Source organism: Microtus oregoni, unplaced genomic scaffold (assembly GCF_018167655.1).
Source record: "Microtus oregoni isolate MIOR12 unplaced genomic scaffold, Mior012 000012F_ref0000307, whole genome shotgun sequence".
Lineage (NCBI taxonomy): Eukaryota > Metazoa > Chordata > Mammalia > Rodentia > Cricetidae > Microtus > Microtus oregoni.
In genome coordinates this window covers 50532066-50552315 of record NW_024543071.1, presented here as the reverse complement: position 1 = coordinate 50552315, position 20250 = coordinate 50532066, and the positions used below count along the sequence as shown (strand labels likewise).

At 45.9% G+C, this 20250-nt stretch overlaps 1 protein-coding gene across 1 annotated transcript; it reads right to left on the bottom strand.

The window, feature by feature from the left end:
- Window positions 1-285: 285 nt before the first annotated feature.
- Stip1 (stress induced phosphoprotein 1) lies at window positions 286-20052 on the bottom strand. Its single transcript, XM_041662137.1, has 14 exons — window positions 19943-20052; window positions 14668-14877; window positions 13645-13786; window positions 13374-13515; window positions 12034-12202; window positions 8442-8568; window positions 8248-8350; window positions 7938-8058; window positions 5109-5205; window positions 4243-4367; window positions 1870-1906; window positions 1623-1726; window positions 1258-1430; window positions 286-729 (listed from the first exon to the last, which is right to left on the bottom strand). The coding sequence occupies exons 1-14, from the start codon at window positions 19949-19951 to the stop codon at window positions 657-659; spliced, it is 1632 nt and encodes a 543-aa protein (XP_041518071.1). The 5' UTR covers window positions 19952-20052; the 3' UTR covers window positions 286-656.
- Between the last annotated feature and the right edge of the window lie 198 nt (window positions 20053-20250).

Here is a 20250-nt window from a genome sequence, read left to right as displayed (position 1 = left end):
TTTGGCTCTGGGTTGGGTCTAGCATTCTCTGTATCTAGCTGGTTTACTCTGAGACTGTACTTCAAAGTGTACAAAGTGTGAAGCATGAGCATCAACTCAAAGCTGATGAGCCTGCAGGTCTTCAATTGTTGAGCAACACTTCCACCTAGTGGCCACTCAACTGACTTTTTAGTCACCTTTTTTTCAAGGCCACCAGGAAGAGAAAAGCCAGGTTCCCAACCCAGAACTGCTGTGTGTTTTCAGGGGAAAAAAAGTCACTGGAGACCATAGCAACATATAACCACGCCTGATTGGCTTGTTTTATTGAAGGACGTGGGGTAACAACAAGTGAAGACAGCTGGGACCCCAGGTTGGGAAGAATATCCTCCCCTCCCCGTATGCTCCCACTGCCCCCAAATAAAAAATAACCAACTATAGGGGAGCAGCCGAGACAGAGACGGGTTTGGGGAGGGCAGGGAAGGACACTCGAGGGCAGCAGTGAAGAGACCATGCGTGTGCTGAGGGCCCAAGGTCGCGCTGGATGAGTCTGTCTTCCTTGCAGGCATGTATAAATATAAAGATAAGCCTTTCTTCCCCCCCCCTCTGCCCAGTGCTGCTCGCCACCGTCCCAGCTCGCCTTTCCACATTGGCGAAGGGAAGAGGGGAAAAGCAAGTTATCACCGAATTGCGATCAGACCCACATCCATCAGCTTCTGGATCTTCTGTGCTATTACAGGGTTCTTTAAGTGTCTAAGGAGAAAAGATGGGAGTTAACTGGAGCTTATTCTTAGAGAGCTGCTATTTCCCTTTACCCAAGTCCCTGGCAAGCTATGATGAAAGACCCTGGGCAGGCAGCTCTGTGAGAACCTGCCTGTCCTACTATGTGCCAGCACAGCTATAAGCCTAGCAAAAAAGGCTGTCAGACCAACAGAAAGAAAGTCTCTGCACTGCCAACCTTTTCAGTTAAGACTGAACAATTCCTGGCTCAAGAGATCAGTTATTGCTGAAGAGATGGCTCAGGACACTCACTGCTCTTGTAGACTTTGGTTTGATTCCTAGCACCCACACGGTGGCTCATAGCCCTCCACAAATCTAGTTCTAAAGAGGTCTTGACACTCTCTTCTGACCTTTTTCAAGCACCAGGCATACATGTGGTACAAACACACACAAAGGCAAAATGTTCATACACATCACCTAAATACATCTTTAAAAACATGATGGACAGAATTCTACCTGGACACATTCCTCTTATTTTGCCAACACTCCAACTAGACTTACTCGCTCAGAGCCTGGGGGTCCTTTTGCATCTGCTCCAGGATGAGTCTCATGGCTGGGTCACTCATAATCTGCTGCACCTCAGGGTCAGCCATGGCCCGCCGCTTCACATCCTCAGGGCTGTCATGTCTGTTGTACTGTGCCATCATACAGCGCTGGTAACCATCTGCTGCCTCCTACATTCCAGAAAACACCAAGAGAGGCAGGAGTCAACATTACCTGGCCCACTGCTTCAGCAGGTCCAAAAATAACAGCAAAGGAAAAGGAAGGACAGAGAAACTAAAGCATGTGGGAGGATATGAAGGACCACAGAAAACACCCAAAGGAGAAATAGGTAGGGTGACCCTAGCAGGCCAGCAGCAGCCCACCTTACAGCTGGAGTCCAGGTCTAGTGCCTTCTGGTACACATCCATGGCTTTCGTATAGTCCTTCATGGCTTCCAGGGCAGCTGCTTTCCGTGTGTAACCCTTGACTACAAACAGGAGAGGTGAGGTACCGACTCAATAGTTCCAGGCTGTTGGCTCCCCCGCTTCTGTCTATATGCCCCAAAGCCTTTAACCTTAATAATCTCTTGGAGCAAAATCAGGGCACAGGAGAAAAATGAAAGGCACTCACTGAAGGTTGGCTCCAGCTGGATACATTCCTCACAGTCCTAGGAAGAAAGAAAAGTTTTCATTAGACTCTTTTCCCTCCAAGGTGCTCGGCAGCCAGCCACCATGCCCTGCAAAGGAGCCAGAGGTTTTCGCTTTGACTCCACTGCTCTTGCTCTGGGTTCCTGGAGAGTAAGTTAAAAAGGAAAGGAGGCCGGGCGGTGGTGGCGCACGCCTTTAATCCCAGCACTCGGGAGGCAGAGGCAGGCGGATCTCTGTGAGTTCGAGACCAGCCTGGTCTACAAGAGCTAGTTCCAGGACAGGCTCCAAAACCACAGAGAAACCCTGTCTCGAAAAACCAAAAAAAAAAAAAAAAAGGAAAGGAGAAAACTGGGCAAGAGGACCAGGACAGAAAGCTCCACATCATCATCCCACATGCTGACCACTAGACTGAAGGCTGGTTGCTACGGGCAATATAAATGGGTAGGACACTTCTATTTGAGAGCACACATACAAATAAATGACACTCACCACATTCAGACTTGTGTTCAAAGAACCTTACATACTTTGGACAAGCAGAAATTGAAATAAATGATATCTGTGAGTTCTAGACCTGCCAGAGTTCCATGAGATTCTATCTTAAAAATAAACAGAAAGGGGCTGGAGAGATGGCTCAGAGGTTAAGAGCATTGCCTGCTCTTCCAAAGGTCCTGAGTTCAATTCCCAGCAACCACATGGTGGCTCACAACCATCTGTAATGGGGTCTGGTGCCCTCTTCTGGCCTTCGAGCATAGACACAGACAGAATATTGTATACAGAATAAATAAATAAATTTAAAAAAAATTAAAAAAAAGGGGGGGGCTGGAGAGATGGCTGTTCTTCCAGAGGTCCTGAGTTCAATTCCCAGCAACCACATGGTGGCTCACAACCATCTGTACTGAGATCTGGCGCCCTCCTCTGGCGTACAGGCATACATGGAGGCAGAATGTTGTATACATAATAAATAAATCTTTAAAAAAAAGATTAAAAAAAAAATAAACAGAAAGTTAGGAAGGAAAAGTATTGCTGGCACTTGAGTCAAATCTTTACCCCTTAGAGCTGCCATGCACCACAATCAGCACTCCTGGAGTCCTAACTAACTACAGTGATGTCACTTTTAGGCTATTCCCCAAAGATAATGGTATCAAAAACAAAACTCAAGTTGTCAGGCAAGACAAGGAGGACTTCAAATTAAGTCAGCCTGGGCTTATTCTAGTGGGACCCTGTCACAAAACAAAAACAAAATCAGAGTGGTAGCTGGCTGAGTCAGAGAGCGCAAGGATGAAGAACTGCATTCACTCTCCAGTACCCATGTAAGAAGCCAGGCATGGCAATGTACACTTGTAATCTCAGTGAAACACTCTGCCTATAGCTCTTGAGGAAAAACTTTCAAGGTTTGTAGGTTATCACTGGCCTACAAGCACTTACATACAGTCAATAGCTACTCAGGAGGTATAGAACTTCCGGGTAGAGAAAGGAGGCGATAAATCTAGGACAGCGTCAGACACCAAGGAGACATGGAGGGAATTGGACATACAGAATGAAAGAATGGTAAAAAGGGACAAGGCAAAACAGATTATTTATGAGCTGATGGCTGACAACAAAGCTTGCTACAAGGCATGGTAGCTATTGGCTTAACAAGAGGCCGAGGAACAAGAATGGTGTTTGAAGTCAGTATGAACTAAAAGAAGAATATAAAGAAAAACAGAAAAGAGGGCTGGAGAGTTGCTGTTCTTCAAGGACTTGAGTTAGTTTCCAGCGCTCACCTGAAATTCCTATTCTAGGGGCTCCAATGCTCTCTTCTTACCTCTGAGTACACCAGACACACATCTGGTACACATACATATACATAGACAAAACACTCATACACACGTTAAAAAAAAGAGAGAGAGAGAAAAATGAAGACAGGAAAGGAAGAAACATTAAGGAAAAATAGGGAGGGAAAGGCACTAAGGGATTCAGGGAAGGCAGAGGAGCCACAGAAGCTTATGCAGCTCAGCACTGATTTTTTTTCTTTTTTTGAAACAGGCTGTGCTAGAACTAGTTCTGGCCTCGAACCAGGAACCAGACTGGCTTCAAGCTCACAGAGATCGCCTGCCTCTGCCTCCTGAGTGCTAAGATTAAAGGTGTGTGCCACCACCGCCCTGCTCAACCACTGATTTTGAAGGGCTGCAGTTAGGCAGACACAGGCTTCTAACTCTCCACAAGCACCACTTACTGCCAACCTAGACCTGAGTAATAACATTATTAACCTGCTGAGGAGACAGAAAAGAGAGGTCTGGCCCCCTGCAAAGGCTTAGAGTAACTCCAGGTCTCACAAGTAACACCCCCTCCCCCAGCAGAACTCCCCAGGCCTCACCTTGAGAGCTAGCTGAAACTCCAGGAGCTTGGTGTAGCAGGCAGCTCGGTTACTGTACAGTTTGGCATCTCTTGGGTTCCGTTTAATGGCTTCTGTATAGTGCTTCATGGCCTGGGGGTAGTCCCCTAGATAGTTACAACAAGGCAATTTCTATTAGCTCAGTTGGCTTGGAACTCAATACATAGCCCAGGCTGCAGTCCTACCTTGGCCTCTTGAGTGATAGAATTTTAAGTGTGCACCATCACATACTGCTAACTAAGGATGATTTGCTTCTGTTATTTTGACACAAGATCTTACTCAAGCTGTTCTGGATCCCAGTTGCTGGGATTAAATGTGTATACCTTCTTTTTTTTTTTTTTGGTTTTTCGAGACAGGGTTTCTCTGTGATTTTGGAGCCTGTCCTGGAACCAGCTCTTGTAGACCAGGCTGGTCTCGAACTCACAGAAATCTGCCTGCCTCTGCATGTGCCACCACCGCCTGGTATGGCCTAAACCTTTTTGTAGCCAAGCCTGGAGAACTCAAGAGTTCCTGCCTTTATCTGAGTATTAGGATTAAAAGTACAAGTCATCCCTGACCCCAAAAATTGGCTGGGCTGTAGTGGTGCACACCCAACACTTGGCAGGTAGAGGCAGGTGAATCTGAGTTTGAGGTCAGTCTGGTTTATAGAGCAAGTTCAAGGACAGATAGCAGTAACACAGTGAAATTCTATCTTGCAACCTCCCACCAAAGCCACAACACTCAGCAAAAGAGGACTTTATGATAGCCAAAAGCTATCTAGACTACCTTCCCCTCTCCTGACAATTGTGTCCCGCAAGCAGGAACAGAAAGCCACACTAGAGTCAAGGTCTCACGGACAGGGCTGATACCTTTCTGGAAGCATTCATTGCCCTTGTTCTTCTCCTCCAAAGCCAAGTCAGGGTTGATGTAGGCCAGTCGCTCTTGCTCCTTCAGGATTTTCTCTGCCTAAAAAGATAACCATTGCCAGAGTAATTTAAACTCTAACATCTGAACACTGACTGAACCAAAAAGCCAAATTAGAATTTAAATTTCTTTTTACGTTTGTGTGTATGTGTGAGTACATGAGTCTGCACACTACAGTGCCACGTGAAGATCAAAAGACTTTATTCTCTTGGGGGTTCTAATGAACTGAACTCAGGTCATCAGGCCATACTGGCCAAGTACCCTAATCTGCTGAGCCCTTTGGGTGGCCTCAATTAGGATTTTGATTTTCAGAGTTCTATAGCAAGATTTTTCATCTTATTCCTGAGCTGGGGATGTTGCTCTGTGGAGCATATAGGCATCACAAAAATATCCCCTGCTTTTTAAAAAAATATTTCTACTTACCAAGGTACACTGACTGTTAAAAGAGAAGTTACTTGCATAAATGATTCAAAACCATGCCATTTAGGTTGGGGATGTACTTTAGCTGGTAAAGTACTTACGTAACATATATGAAGACCTACATCCAAACAGCAGTACTAGCCGGGCGGTGGTGGCACACGCCTTTAATCCCAGCACTCGGGAGGCAGGGGCAGGCGGAGCTCTGTGAGTTCGAGACCAGCCTGGTCTACAAGAGCTAGTTCCAGGGACTGGAGAGATGGCTCAGTGGTTAAGAGCACTACCTGCTCTTCCAAAGGTCCTGAGTTCAATTCCCAGCAACCACATGGTGGCTCACAACCATCTGTAATGAGGTCTGGTGCCCTCTTCTGGCCTGCAGGCATACAAGCAGACAGAATACTGTATACATAATAAATAAATATTTAAAAAAAAAAGAGCTAGTTCCAGGACAGGCTCCAAAACCACAGAGAAACCCTGTCTCGAAAAAACAAAAACAAAAAAACAAACAAACAGCAGTACTGCACAACTCTGTTGTGGTAGCTCAAACCTGTGATCTCAGCTCTCATGTGGTAGAGAATTTAGGGTCATGGGAAGCCAGTTTAGGCTTTGCATCCCTGTCTCAAAAAAACAAACAAAACAACACAGGCCCTATATGATGGCACAATCTGCCAAGCTGATGGAAGAAGAGAACTAACTACCCAACGTTGTCCTCTGATCTCCATTACCTCCATTGGCATGTACCTAAAAATGAAATCTGAAATGAAACTTACGCCCTGGCAAAGCCAAAGCCATACTGGGTTTCATAGTCTTAGGCTGATGAGGACGACTGACAAGGTCTCTTTCAAAAGGGCAGCAGATCTCATTACAGATGGTTGTGAGCCACCATGTGGTTGCTGGGAACTGAACTCAGGACATCTGGAAGATTCCAAAAGACCCAGGTTCAATTCTCCCAGCACCCACACGGCAGGCATGTACCTACCTCTACATAAGTAAATGTATAAAATGTTAAAAACAACAAATGAAGCTGGGCAGTGGTGGCACACGCCTTTAATCCCAGCACTTGTAGGGCAGAGGCATGTGGATCTTGTAACCCTGTCTAGACATCCCTGCTCCCCCCGCCAAAACCCAACAAATGAAGTAAAAAGAGAAGGATCTTAGGAAAGTAAAACACAGCACAAATATTTTTTGGGGGAGTGCCTTAGTGAAGGACAGGTTGGGATCCTTCACTATGCTACCCAGCCGATCTTGAACTACTTACTATCTTGACTCTAGAGTAGGTCATAATACAGTCATGTACCAACATGCTAAGCTTGACAAATCATTTTCTGAAATTACTGCCCTGGTGGCTTGAACAAGGATGACTCATAAGCTCATATATTTGAATGCTTAGTTATTGGGTGTGTGTGGGGGGGGAGAAGATAGGGCATTATTTGGAAGAATTAGAAGGACTGGGAGGTGTGGCCTTGCTAAAGGAAGTTTGTCACTGAAGGAAGTTTGTTGGCTTTGAGGCTTCCAAAGCCCATGCCAGGCCCAGTCCCTCTTTCTCTTTACCAATATATAGTTCTCAGCTACTGTGCCAGAACCCACCTACACACCATGCTTCCCATGACAATGAACTAAACCTCTGAAACTGTGAGCAAGCAAGCATACCAATTAAATGCTTTTCTTTTTTTAAAAAGATTTTATTTATTATGTATACAACAGTCTGCCTCCATGTATGCCTGCATGCCAGACAAGGGCACCAGATCTCATTACAGATGGTTGTGAGCCACCATGTGGTTGAACTCAGGTCCTCTGGAAGAACAGTCAGTGCTCTTAACCACTGAGCCATCTCTCCAGCCCAATGCTTTCTTTTCTAAGAGTTGCCTTGGTCACAGTGTCTCTTCATAGCAACAGAAGAGTGTAAGACACCCCTCTACATTATTGATTACAAATGGTATCATACCACTCTGGTTACCAAAATGATAAAGACCAGGCATGGTAGTGCAAGTTTATAATCCCAACGTTCAGGAGGCACAGGCAGGTAGATTTCTGTGAATTCGACGCCAATTTGATCTATACATAGAGTTCCAGGACAGCCAAGACTACATAATAGAGAGAGCCTATCTTAACAATCCTTCCAAAATGATAAGGGAAAAAAAAAAGGTTAACAATAACATCAAAACCTTGACAAAAGGCCCTGACTATTTCCTTCATAATATTACCAAGCAGAAACAGGTGGATCTCTGTTAGTTCAAGGCCAGTCTATAGAGCTAGTTTCAGGACAGCTAAGGCTCAAGGCTACATACAAAAAAAAAAGCCTGTCTCGAGAAACCAGTAAAAGAGGACACGATAACTCTATTCTTTTTCAGACCTACCTGCTGGCACTTCTTGAGCACGTCTGGAGTTCGGTGCTCTGCCAGAGATTTATTGTAGAAATGGATAGCATCCTTGTACTTTTCTTCTTTGAAATAGGAATTGCCAATTCGGGCATAAGCTCTGATGAAGACAAGAGGAAAAAAGCATGCTAAGAGCAGCCATGCAGAAACAAGGTTAGACCTCAAAGAAAATACAAGCACAGCTGGCACCGCAGCCTAGACACTCTTCCCTTTCAACAAGGGTCTCAGCCCCACAACCTTCTCCCGGCCCTCAGCATGGGGGGTGGTGTGTGTGGGTTCAGTAGCATACTTGGCAATCTGTCGATAGTCCTCTCGGTTCTCTCTGCCTACTTCAATGGCCTTCTCACACAGCTCCCGGCACTTGTTGTAGTCGCCTTTCTCAAAGTGCACAGCTGCCAGGCAAATGGGTAAGAAACAGTCAGTCCTTGTTTCCTCCCTCAAGAGTGCCCATAGAGTGCTCTAGTCACTGGTTCTGGGTCTCACCTGCTTGATTAGTTATGTAAGTCATATTGGTAGGGTCCAGTTCCTTGGCCCTGTCATAATGCTTCAAGGCCTTGTCAAAATCTTTCTTCTTGTAGGCATCATTTCCCATCTCTTTTTCTTTCAGTGCCTAAATGGGGTTGGAAAAGTGAGTGCTTAGCATCTCTACCAGATGACAGCAACTGCAGCAGAGTCCATGCTCTGTCACAGTATCAATTAGCATGTGCCACCAACATGACCAGGAAGTAGGTTCTCCCTTGAAAAGGCCTCTTCACACCAGTCAAGTGAGTGAGCATTAGAGTGAACTTTAATTTCTGACCCTGAACTGTTCTTTCCCATCTTGGATCCTCACCAGAAAGCAAAGGGCTTTTCTGAGAAAGAGGAATTCTAACTCAAAGCAACTGAACATGATGGTATAATCTGGCAGGTTTTTAGCCACAGCAAGCTGGCTGTTGTGGCCATCTTGAGATCTGATGGCATGGTAAGATCAGAAAGGGCCACAGGAATAGCAGTCTTCATTATCACTTTCTCCACCCACACGAAGGGCCCTTTTCCAGCTGAGACACGCTGAGCAGCCAACACTCACCCGTTTAAGGGTACTAAATTTGGCAACAACCTGCTGTTCCTGACTACGAGAAGGGAAACACAATTCTTTAGCACGTGCCTCTTGCTCTGGAAGAGTGTTGCTAAGTGGACACCCCCCACATTCAATCAGGAGGCCAAAACCCCAGGACTGATGCGGACACCACACCCGGACCACAAATCCTCACAATTCTATCTGCTCTACTCAAGCTCACGCTTACAGCATGTGGTGAGGCTTCAATTTCACTGCTCAAACACTCAGAACTTCAGCATTACTACAAAATGGCTTGTAAAGAGCATTTTTTTTCATACCTACACCTACAAACAGAAAACCAGGGTCTCTATGCAACACAGGCTGGCTTCTTTTTTTTCTTTTTTGGTTTTCTCAAGTCAGGGTTTCTCTGTGTAGCCCTGCCTATTCTGGAACTTGCTCTGTAGACCAGGGTGGCCTGAACTCAGAGGTCTGCCTGATAGGCTGGCTTCTAACTTATGACCCTCCTGCAACCACAGGCATTCTGATATAGTTTATATATTATTATTATTTATTTTTTATTATTTTTATTTTTATTATTATTATTTTTGGTTTTTTCGAGACAGGATTTCTCTGTGGTTTTGGAGCCTGTCCTGGAACTAGCTCTTGTAGACCAGGCTGGTCTCGAACTCACAGAGATCCGCCTGCCTCTGCCTCCCGAGTGCTGGGATTAAAGGCGTGCGCCACCACCGCCCGGCTTATATATTATTTTTAAAGATTAATTTATTATATATAGTGTTCTGTATATTTGTGTGCCTGCACGCCAGAAGAGGGCGTCAGAGCTCATTAGAGACGGCTGTGAGCCACCATGCAGTTGCTGGGAACTCAGGACTTACAGAAGAAGAATCAGTGTTCTTAACTGCTGAGCCATCTCTCCAGCTCGTATTTTATATACCATTTTAAAAAAGCATTTTTCTGGGGGCTTCTGAGTATTGCGGAAGACCCAAGTTCAGTTCCCCAACACCCACATAATGGCTCACAACTGTTCATCTTTTTTTTTTTTTTTTTTTTTTTTTTGTGGTTTTTCGAGACAGGGTTTCTCTGTGGTTTTGGAGCCTGTCCTGGAACTAGCTCTTGTAGACCAGACTGGTCTCGAACTCACAGAGATCCGCCTGCCTCTGCCTCCCGAGTGCTGGGATTAAAGGCGTGCGCCACCACCGCCTGGCACAACTGTTCATCTTAACCCCAGCTCCAGAGTATCTGACAACTTCTTTTGACCTCCACAGGTACCAGGGGTGCATGTGGTACAGATACATATATACAGGCAAACACTTATCACATTTGAGAAAAAAAAAAAAAAAAAAAAGACAAGAAAAACAAAGGTGGTCAGGCGGTGATGGCAAACGCCTTTAGTCCTAACACTCCCAGGTGGATCTCTGAGTTCAAGGCCAGTCAGGCCTGTAAGAAACCCTGTCACAAAACAAACTTAAAATTTTTATTCTTGGCCGGGTGGTGGTGGCGCACGCCTTTAATCCCAGCACTCGGGAGGCAGAGGCAGGCGGATCTCTGTGAGTTCGAGACCAGCCTGGTCTACAGAGATAGTTCCAGGACAGGCTCCAAAACCACAGAGAAACCCTGTCTCGAAAAACCAAAAAAAAAAAAAAAAAATTTTAATTTTTTTTTTTTTGAGACAGGGTTTCTCTGTTTCTTTAATTTTTAAAAGATTTATTTTATGATTGTTTTGCCCAAAGAGGACAGAAGAGGGTATCAGTTCTCTGGAACTGGAGTTACTGATGGTTTTAATTCACCAAGTGGGTGCTGGGAATCAAACCCAAGTCCTCTGAAACAACTGTTCTTAATCGTTCAACTCTCTCTCCAGGCCCCTATTAATTTACCCATTTATGTACGTGTGCCATGTGCCATGGTGTTTGTATGAATGTCAAAAAGGACACCTTGCAAAATAGTTCTCTCCTTTTACCATGTGGGTTTCAGGGAGGAATCTCAGGTTTCAGTTTAGTAGCCAGTGTTTTACCTACTGACTGAGCCATCTCACCAGCCCTCTGATGTAGTTTAATTTTTTTTTCTTTCTGGTACAATTTCACTGTGTTGCCCAGACTGGTCTCAAAGCACTAGCAGGTCATCCTCCTCAGCCACTCAAGTAATCTTAGCAGGTACTCAGTACTCAAAACTATGGGCTGGAGAGAAAGAGAGAGAGAGCTAAGAAGCTGGGAAAGTGCTGCCTTGTAGACACAAGATCTGAATTTAATTTCCCTAAATCCATGTAAAGAATTAAGCCAGGCCAGGCAGATCTCTGAGTTCAAGGCCATCTTGGCCTACAAAGTGAGTTCCAGGACAGGCAGGGCTACATAGAGAAACCTTGTCTTGAAAAACCAAAAAAGAATTAAGCCAGGAGGCTGAAGAGATTAGCTCGGCAGTTGCTCTTCTAGAGGGTGAGGAATGTAACTCTAGTTCTAGGGAATTCAACATCTTCATCTTCATGTATCCAAATGATATCCCAAGGAGGTATGCCAAATGCATACATGCAGGCAAAACACCAATACACATGAAATAATAAATAAAGAAGAGGGTGGCAGTCCTGGAAAGATGGCTCAGCAGGTAAGCACTTGCAAAGAACAGCAGCTTATAACCACCTATATACAACTCCAGTTCCAGGGATCTGACCCTCTTTGGGCCTCCACGGACACTAGTTATGAATGTGGTACACAGACATAATAGGAAGACCACGTTCTCAACACTAACAGCAAACCAAATAAAACAGAAAAACTTACTAATTCCCAGCAATTGGGAGGAGACCCATCCTGAGCTTAAAGCCAACCCTGGATATAAAATGAAACTGTTTTTAAAAGTCTCTAACCTGGCGCTTCATGCATACTAGGCAGGCATTTCACAAACTGGGCCATGTCACCAGCACCAAACCATTTCTCAGCTACAACCTGCAGACATACCCATTTAATATTCTTATTTCTAATTGGTTTGGCTGTATATAAATGCATGATAGTTTAGAGGAGAAAAAAATAAGACCTGTTTTTTATTCTCTGGAAGATCTTCTTCCATTGGTTCTGGCTTGGCCTCCTTTTTGGGAGGAGGTGGGGGTGGGGGTGTTGCTGCCTCTTCCTCTTCATCCATACTGCCCAGATCAACCCCAAGGAGGACACTGAGAGTAGTCATGATCCGTGGGTCTTGTATTTTCCTGGATTGTTGGGAAGAAAGAACGGGACAGAGAAATGTCTTCACAGTTAAGAAAGTACACTGCTCTTCAGAGACTCATATTCCGTTCCCAGCACTCAACCTTCTGAAATTCTGGCTCCAGGAGACCCCAACATTTCTGGTCTTCTCAGGCACCTGCACTCACATGCACATTCCAACATACAGATACAAACACACATACATTTTTAAAAAAACTTTTATTTATCTATTTTTGGGATTGGAGACTCACAAGAGATCCATCCACCTGCCTCTGCCACCCGAGTGTTGGGATTAAAGGTTTGTGCCACCACACCCAGCAAACACGCATAATTTAAAAGAAAAAATTTTCCTTTTTTCGGTTTTTTGAGACTGGGTTTCTCTGTGGCTTTGGAGCCTGTCCTGAACTAGCTCTTGTAGACCAGGCTGGCCTCGAACTCACAGAGATCCACCTGCCTCTGCCTCCTGAATGCTGGGATTAAAGGCGCACGCCACTACCACCTAGCTAAGAAAAAATTTTCAAGGGAAACAAAGGCTTGGAAAGTTGTCTTAAAGAGTGCCCATGGCTCTATGAGGGCCAGAATTTAGATCCCAGCACCCATCAGGTTGAGCTCACATGCCTCTAACTCCAGCTGAAGGAGAAAAAGACTTTAAAAAAACAAGGCCTGTCAATGGTGGCACATGCCTTTAAGCCTAGGAGGCAGAGGCAGGCAGATCTCTGAGTTCAAGGCTGGCCTGATGTACAGTGAATTTTAGGATAGTCATAGGATATCCAATCTAGGACAGGATAAGCCAATGTGCTAAAAAACAAAACAACAACAAAAAGAAAAACCACCCAAGTAGCCGGAATTACAGGTGTGAAACACCAAGCCTCAATTCTACAACTGCTCTGCACCCGTTCACTGCTAACAGATGATCCTTACCCACTGACAGAGCATTTGCCTAGCATGGACTAGGCCCCAGATTTGATCCTCAGGACTATAAAAATAAACCATGCTAGCTAGAATTCTAGAAGAGACAGCATTATAAGAAACATTCCAGAGTGCTATTATAAGCTATTAGTCCCTTTCTACACCAATTACAAAACCTGCCCTATTCAGTGGCAAAGAAGCAAAGGCAGAAAAACCTGTGTTCCGAACCAGAGAGCTTCTGACAGAGTTCCTGTTGCCTCTACTTACGTGCCCAGGTCTGAAGGTTTGTTCCTGAGCTGTTCTATGAGTTCCCGGTAGGTAGGGTCATTGAGCAGCGTCCTTGTCCTGGGATCGTTCTCCAACTTTTGGTACAGATTAGGCAAGTTGAAAGGATTCATGAATTTCCTCTCTGTCCAAATGAAGTACAGCAGTATGAAATGTCTACTTGAGTTACCACATCTCCCACCACCATCACCTCCACTTTGGGGAGGACTAGACTGTTTTCAAAATTAATCGTATTACATAAAAGAGCACCTACCTGCCAACCTGGCCTCCATGTTCTGCAAACCCTCCTTGAGCTGGAGGTTATTTGCTTCATGTTTTAAACCCTCTTCGTAGGTTCGTTTGGCTTCTTCAAACCGGTTTAGGAACTCAAGGGCTGCTGCTTTTCTTGAATAACCCTTAATACCCACAAACATTATAGAAAATAGAGGTCATACACAGGCAAATTCAGATAAACTCAAAAAAACTAGAGTTTTGTTTCTATTAACCCATACGGGTGTCTTCCTGCACGTGTATCTGTGTGCCTGCTGTCTATAGAGGTCAGAAGAGGGCACTGGACTCCCTGGGACTTGAGTTAAAGACGTTCTAAGCCACCATGTGGGTGCTGAAAATTAAACCCAGATCCTCTGAAAGAGCTGCCAGTACTCTTAACAACTGAGTCAGCTCACCACCGCCACTTCTTGAGACAGGGTCTCATTATGTAGCTCCAGGGGGCCTCAACCGCCTCCTGTGTCTAGTTCCAACTGCTGGGTTGAAAGCACGTACTTTTTATACCCAAATGATACTGACGTGAAGGCTAATCAGCAAACAGCAAAAGGATACGACACCAGTGCTGACACTAAAAGGACGCGGACAAAGGCGCATAAATCCCCATGTAACCCATGGCTACAAGTTGTCAGTTTCTTTAGCATTGTTTTATTTCTTTCTTTCTTTTTTTTTTTTTTGGTTTTTCGAGACAGGGTTTCTCTGTAGCTTTGGAGCCCGTCCTGGAACTAGCTCTGTAGACCAGGTTGGTCTCAAACTCACAGAGATCCGCCTGCCTCTGCCTCCCGAGTGCTGGGATTAAAGGCGTGCACCACCATCGCAAGGCGATTGTTTTATTTCTTATCAGTATAATCTGTTTTTACTACTGATGGTAACAGACTTGGTAAGTGTTAACCTTCAAGGAGTACCTTCAGACAGGGTGAGCAGACAAGTCAGGGGGGCCTGCTTAAAAGGGACTACAGACCAGACCCAAAGTCCTTATGAAAACTGTGCAGAGCCCAACTCTCAAGCTTACCTTGCCCCAGTCAGGCTTCAGGTCAACAGTCTTGCAGCCATCCTCATAGGCCTTCTGGTAGTCTCCTTTCTTGGCATAGGCTGCAGAGCGATTGCTATAAAGCACATGGTTCTGCGGATCTAGTTTAATTGCCTCAGAGTAGCACTGTAATGCATCATCGATGTTCCCAGCACTCAGGGCCTTATTGCCCTTCTCCTTTAGCTCATTCACCTGAGGAAAGGAAGGCATCAATATAGCTTTACTCCGTAACACTCATTCTCTTCCCTGGAGTGTAGATTATACTTACTCTTCCTAAATATCAACCAGCTGGCTACTACCGAACAAGAAAGAAAAATGCTAACCCATGCACATTCTCCCACACCTTTGGAAGCTAGCAGGGAAATCAAAGTAGGAGCAAGAAGACTTCCGGTCAGCAGAGAACTCCAGAGCACAAGCTTCCTTTGAAAAGCGAATTCACTTGCCAAAACTTTCCAAAGAGCTGAATGGTAAACTGAGTACATGACTGAGCAGCCAGCATGGTGGCACAAATACACACCCACAGTAGTCAAAGGCCAAGGTTGAAGAAACACTGGAAACCATCAAAAAACTCAAGATGGGGACACAATGATAAGGCTCGGTGTGATAAAACACTCAAGCCTAACAATCGAAGTTTGATACTTCGTAAGGGAAAAGAACCAACTCCACAAAATTGTCCTACAACCTCCACCATGTGTACAACTGCACCCCCCACCAGCCCTCTACTCTACAAGTTTCAGGATAAGCCTCCATTCCTCTATGCTTATTATAGCTTTACAGCCATAATTCATCTCCTATTATCAGCAAAGTTTACTGTGCTGACCCTGAAGGATAGAGCTAGTCCTTACCAATGCTTTACTATTTATTACTCCATCAAGAAAGAGATGAGAGGAAGACAAATATCCAATCCCGTTCTCTCGGTTGCCAAGGAGCTTCATAAAGTGAAGAGACCTTGCTTAAGCAGAGTTCAACACAAAGCCACATCTTTCCCCGCTTCCCTTCATAACTTCTAGACAATTTCAGTTTAATTGCAAAGGCTAGTCTTGAACTTGACACCTTCCTGTTCTGGCCCGCACTAGCTGAGATTAGAGCTCTAACAGGGCTCTCCCAGACAGGGTTTCTCTATAAAGACCTGTCCTGGAACTCACTGTGTAGATCAGGCTTGCTTCTGCCTCCTGAGTGCTGGAATTAAAGGTGTGCAAGACCACTGCCCTACACAAGGGCTCTTCTTTTCATTATCTGTGTGTTTAAAGGATTTTTCTTAACAGTGTTGACCTACATAGTGTCAGGTTGTGGTAGTGCACACCTTTAATCCCAGCAACTGGGAGGGCAGAGGCAGGCAGATCTCCGAGTTTGAAGGCAGTCTGATTTACAGAGCAAGTCCTAGGACAGATAGCCAGGACTACACAGAGAAACCCTGTTTGGAAAAACAAGAAAACCAACCACAGGGAGAACTACACCTTTACAGCTCCCTGTAAAATGCAAGAACAGGCAGAGTGGTGGTGGGCAAGCCTTTGATCCCAGCACTCAAGAGGCAGAGAGAGGCAGGAGGATCTTTGTGAGTTCAAGGCCAGTCTGGTCTACAGAATGAGTTCCAGGATAGCCAGGGCTACAAAGAAAAACCTTGTCTTGAAATGACAGCACAGAGCACACAATGAGCACAGTAGGATACATACTTATGTCACTGGAGTGGGGATACAGCTCACTTAGTAGTCAAAGCCCCAGACTGAATCGCCGCACCAGGCATGGTGACACATAGAGGCACATCCATGTTATTATAGGACTTATTGGTAGAGGAAGCCAAACAAGGCCATCCCTTGGCTATATATAAGTAGTAAGTCTAAGGCTAGCCTGGGATACATAAAATGCTAACTCAAGCACAGCAGGCCAACCCATCTTGAATTAAAGTCGAACTAAAGTTATCACAACACATACTGGGAAACTATCTTAGGGCTCACAATTCAGTAGACTGACAGAATTGACTTTTTTCAGATAATTTTAGAATCCCAAGGCATGCCATAGGAACTTCCATAGGAGCAGAGATCCTAAAGGTTAGCTGGGTCTGCCTTGTAATCTCAGCACTCATTTGCAGGGATGAGGAGCAAAGACATGGGAAACTGCCAAAATTCCATTCCTTTAAAGGAAGGCCAAGGGAAAAAAAAAGGTAGAAAATTCCCCTCAACTGATATTGAGAGGAAGCTGACTGTTAGTTCTTTCTACACAGACAAAGGGTTTCACGCAGACCTAAAATTCACTATTGTAGCCCAGGCCTGGCCTACTGCCTCAGCCTCCTAGCTGGATTTATAGGCATGAGGTCAACACTCCATAATGAAGTATTTTCAAATGAGTATTTCAAATAAAATAAACTTTGAGGGCATACTGTCCTGTTAAAAACAAAACTAGGGGAGCTAGAAAGAATGTTCAGAGGTTAAGAGCACATACTACTCTTCCGGAAGATCTAAACTCAGTTCCCCGCCAGGTGGTTCGCACATTGATGGTCTGATGGTCACCATGGGCATGAGTGTCCATGGTACACAAATAAAAACACATCTTTGGGGCTGGAGAGATGGCTCAGAGGTTAAGAGCATTGCCTGTTCTTCCAAAGGTCCTGAGTTCAATTCCCAGCAACCACATGGTGGCTCACAACCATCTGTAATGAGATCTGGTGCCCTCTTCTGGCCTGCAGGCATACACACAGACAGAATATTGTATACATAATAAATAAATTAAAAAACAAACAAACAAAAAAACACATCTTTGTTTGCAGACAGGATCTCTCTATATAGCTCTGGCTGTTTTGTAACTCCACTATGTAGACCAAGCTGGCCTTGAATTCAAGAGGTCTACCAGCCTCCACCTCCCAAGTGTTGGGATTAAAGACCTGTGCCACAACATCCGGCATTAAAATGTGTCGTGCTAGGCAGTGGTGGTCTACAAAGAACTCTAGGGCTGTTACACAGAGACACCTTGTCTCAAAAACCAAAAATAAAAGTGTTGGGCCTGGAGAGATGCCTCAACAATTAAGCACGCTAGCCGCTCTTCCAGAGCTCCTGGATTCAATTCCCAGCACCCAATACATGGCAGCTTATAACTGTCTGTGACTCCAGTTCCAGAGGATCCAACACCCTCACACAGACATACACACAGGCAAACACCAACGCATATAATGTGTTCGAGACAGGGTCTCACCACACAGCTCTAGATGTCCTGTTACTCAGAGAGCTGCCTGCCTCTGCCTCCTGAATTCTGGGATTAAGGGTGTTACCACACTTGACAAAAATAAATCTTAAAAATGTAAACTATTCATTACTGTAGAATTTACCTGAAAGAACTCCTTTCTTCCAGTGCACAATTTTCTTTCTTAATCCCCTCCCCCCCCCCCCTTTTTTGTTTTTTTCGAGACAGGATTTCTCAGGAGCCTGTCCTGGAACTCATTCTGTAGACCAGGCTGACCTCGAACTCACAGAGATCCACCTGCCTCTGCCTCCCGAGTGCAGGGATTAAAGGTGTATGTGCTACCACTGCCCGGTTTTCTGTTTTGATTTTTCAAGACAAAGTTTCTCTGTGTAGCCCTGGCTGTTCTGGAACTCACTCTGTAGACCAGGCCTTTAACTCACGAAGATCCACCTGCCTCTGGAGTGCTGGGACCATCCCAGCTCAAATACACAATTCAATATTCAAATTTATTTCTTATGTGCACACCAACGTATAGAACAGAATTAGAAGTCAGGATGTCTTCCTCTATTGCTGTCTATCTTATTCTTTGAGACAGTCTCTCAATGGGCCTGGGGCTCACAGACTGGATAATGAGCCCTGAGATCCTTCCTTCTCCACAACTTTTTGGGTGGGTGCTGACAATCTGAACTCACATTCTCATTCTTTTTGATTTTTTGAGACAGGGTTTCTCTGTGTAAGTTCTGTCCTGGAACTGGCTTTGTAGACCAGGCTGGCCTAGAACTCAAGAGATCCGCCTGCCTCTGCCTTCTGAATGCTGGGATTAAAGGCGTGCGCCACCAGTCTCGGGTTCTCATTCTTACGTATGACGCTGTTTATCAACTGAGCCCTCTCTAGGCCCCAACACCCCAATCTTATTCTAAGTTTGTAGTCCTGAGCTCAGTCATTCGCTTACAGTCTACACGTACATTTGCATACTTGTACAATGGCTGGCAAAATTTTGTTCCTGGGGGTGGAATGGGTGCATAGCCGTGGTAACTAAGCTCTGAACGTTCTAGGCCCTGGGTTCAAGAGCCAGCACCACATACTAAAAGAATGAATGAAAAAAGAGAACAGCCCCTTTTTGTTCTAACAGAGCAAGGGGCTGTTTATTCCAAAAACGTTTTGGGTTTTTCAGGCCTGTACTGCACCCTATCTACCCCAGACACAACTTGATTGCTTCAAAGGGTACAAAAAGTTGGTTAATCTCTCCATTTTCAATCTTACTAATGAAGCAGGGGGACCCCAGCGTCCCTGACAGTGGCTATTTCAGAACAAAAGGTTTTACTCTGTACATCATGTTAAAAGTAGTAAGCTGTTCTCTTTTTTGTGCGCATTTGGATGAATCACACAATGACAGCTTCCAAGGTAACAAAACCTCTCCAGGCCTCTGGCAGCTGCGGGCCACTGTGGCCTGAGCTAGTCACCAAGATAAGGACAGCAGGTTCGCCTCTCGGTGCCCTAGATGCTGAGTGGAGGAGAGGTAGGGACTTCTGGCTGCTCACTACGGCTCACGCTCACAACTGTATTTAACCACTAAATCCCGTGTAATAGAAATCCCGATTTCCAAGTGTTAGATACTCAATCACCACCAACCCCCCCCCCAAAAAAAAACAAAAAAGGGGCAGCGGAAAAAGGAGGGGGGAGGGGCGACATATGCATCTCGAGCCGCAGGAGACTCGGTGACACTGTCCGCGCCCGCCTCCCATGCACAGTCGTGCGGGCCCCTTTCCCAGCTGCCGTGTTCCCCGAAGGCTGCCAGGGTGATCGGTCGCCGGATCCCTCCAAGTTCGTCGCGGCCGACGGGAGCCTCCAGCGCAGAATCCGCCCCGCACCCAGGAGTCTCTGGGCCCGGCCGCGGCCCGGCCTGCTCCCGCTCTGCTCGGCGGGCCGCGGGGGCGACAGGCGCTCGCCATTCTCCCCTCACACGCCCGGCCGCGGCCCTCACGCCCTCACCGCGGGTGCGCGGCACGGCCCCGGACTCCCCGTTTCTTCCCGCCGTCAGGCCTGCGCTACCCCGGGGTCCTGGCCGCCCCTCCCCCCTCACCTGCTCCATAGCCTGGCCCGGAACCCCGTTGAATCGAATTCGTCCGCTCCGCGTTCCCAACCGCACGCGCCGCCTTCTGGAACCTACTAGAAGCTGCCGGGACCCCCAGGTTCCCGCCCCTTCCTTGCCCGCTCACTGGTTGAGCGCGTCCAGGGGGCTCTATGCTCCTCTGCTATTGGATTTAAGTCCAGTCAATCATCTTGGCTTCTCTTTCATTGGTTCTCTGCGGCTCTTCTCGCCAGCCCTGCCTCCTCGGGACCTCGGGATTGGGCACTCCTCAACAAGCCCCGCCTATGTCAGGGCTGGGC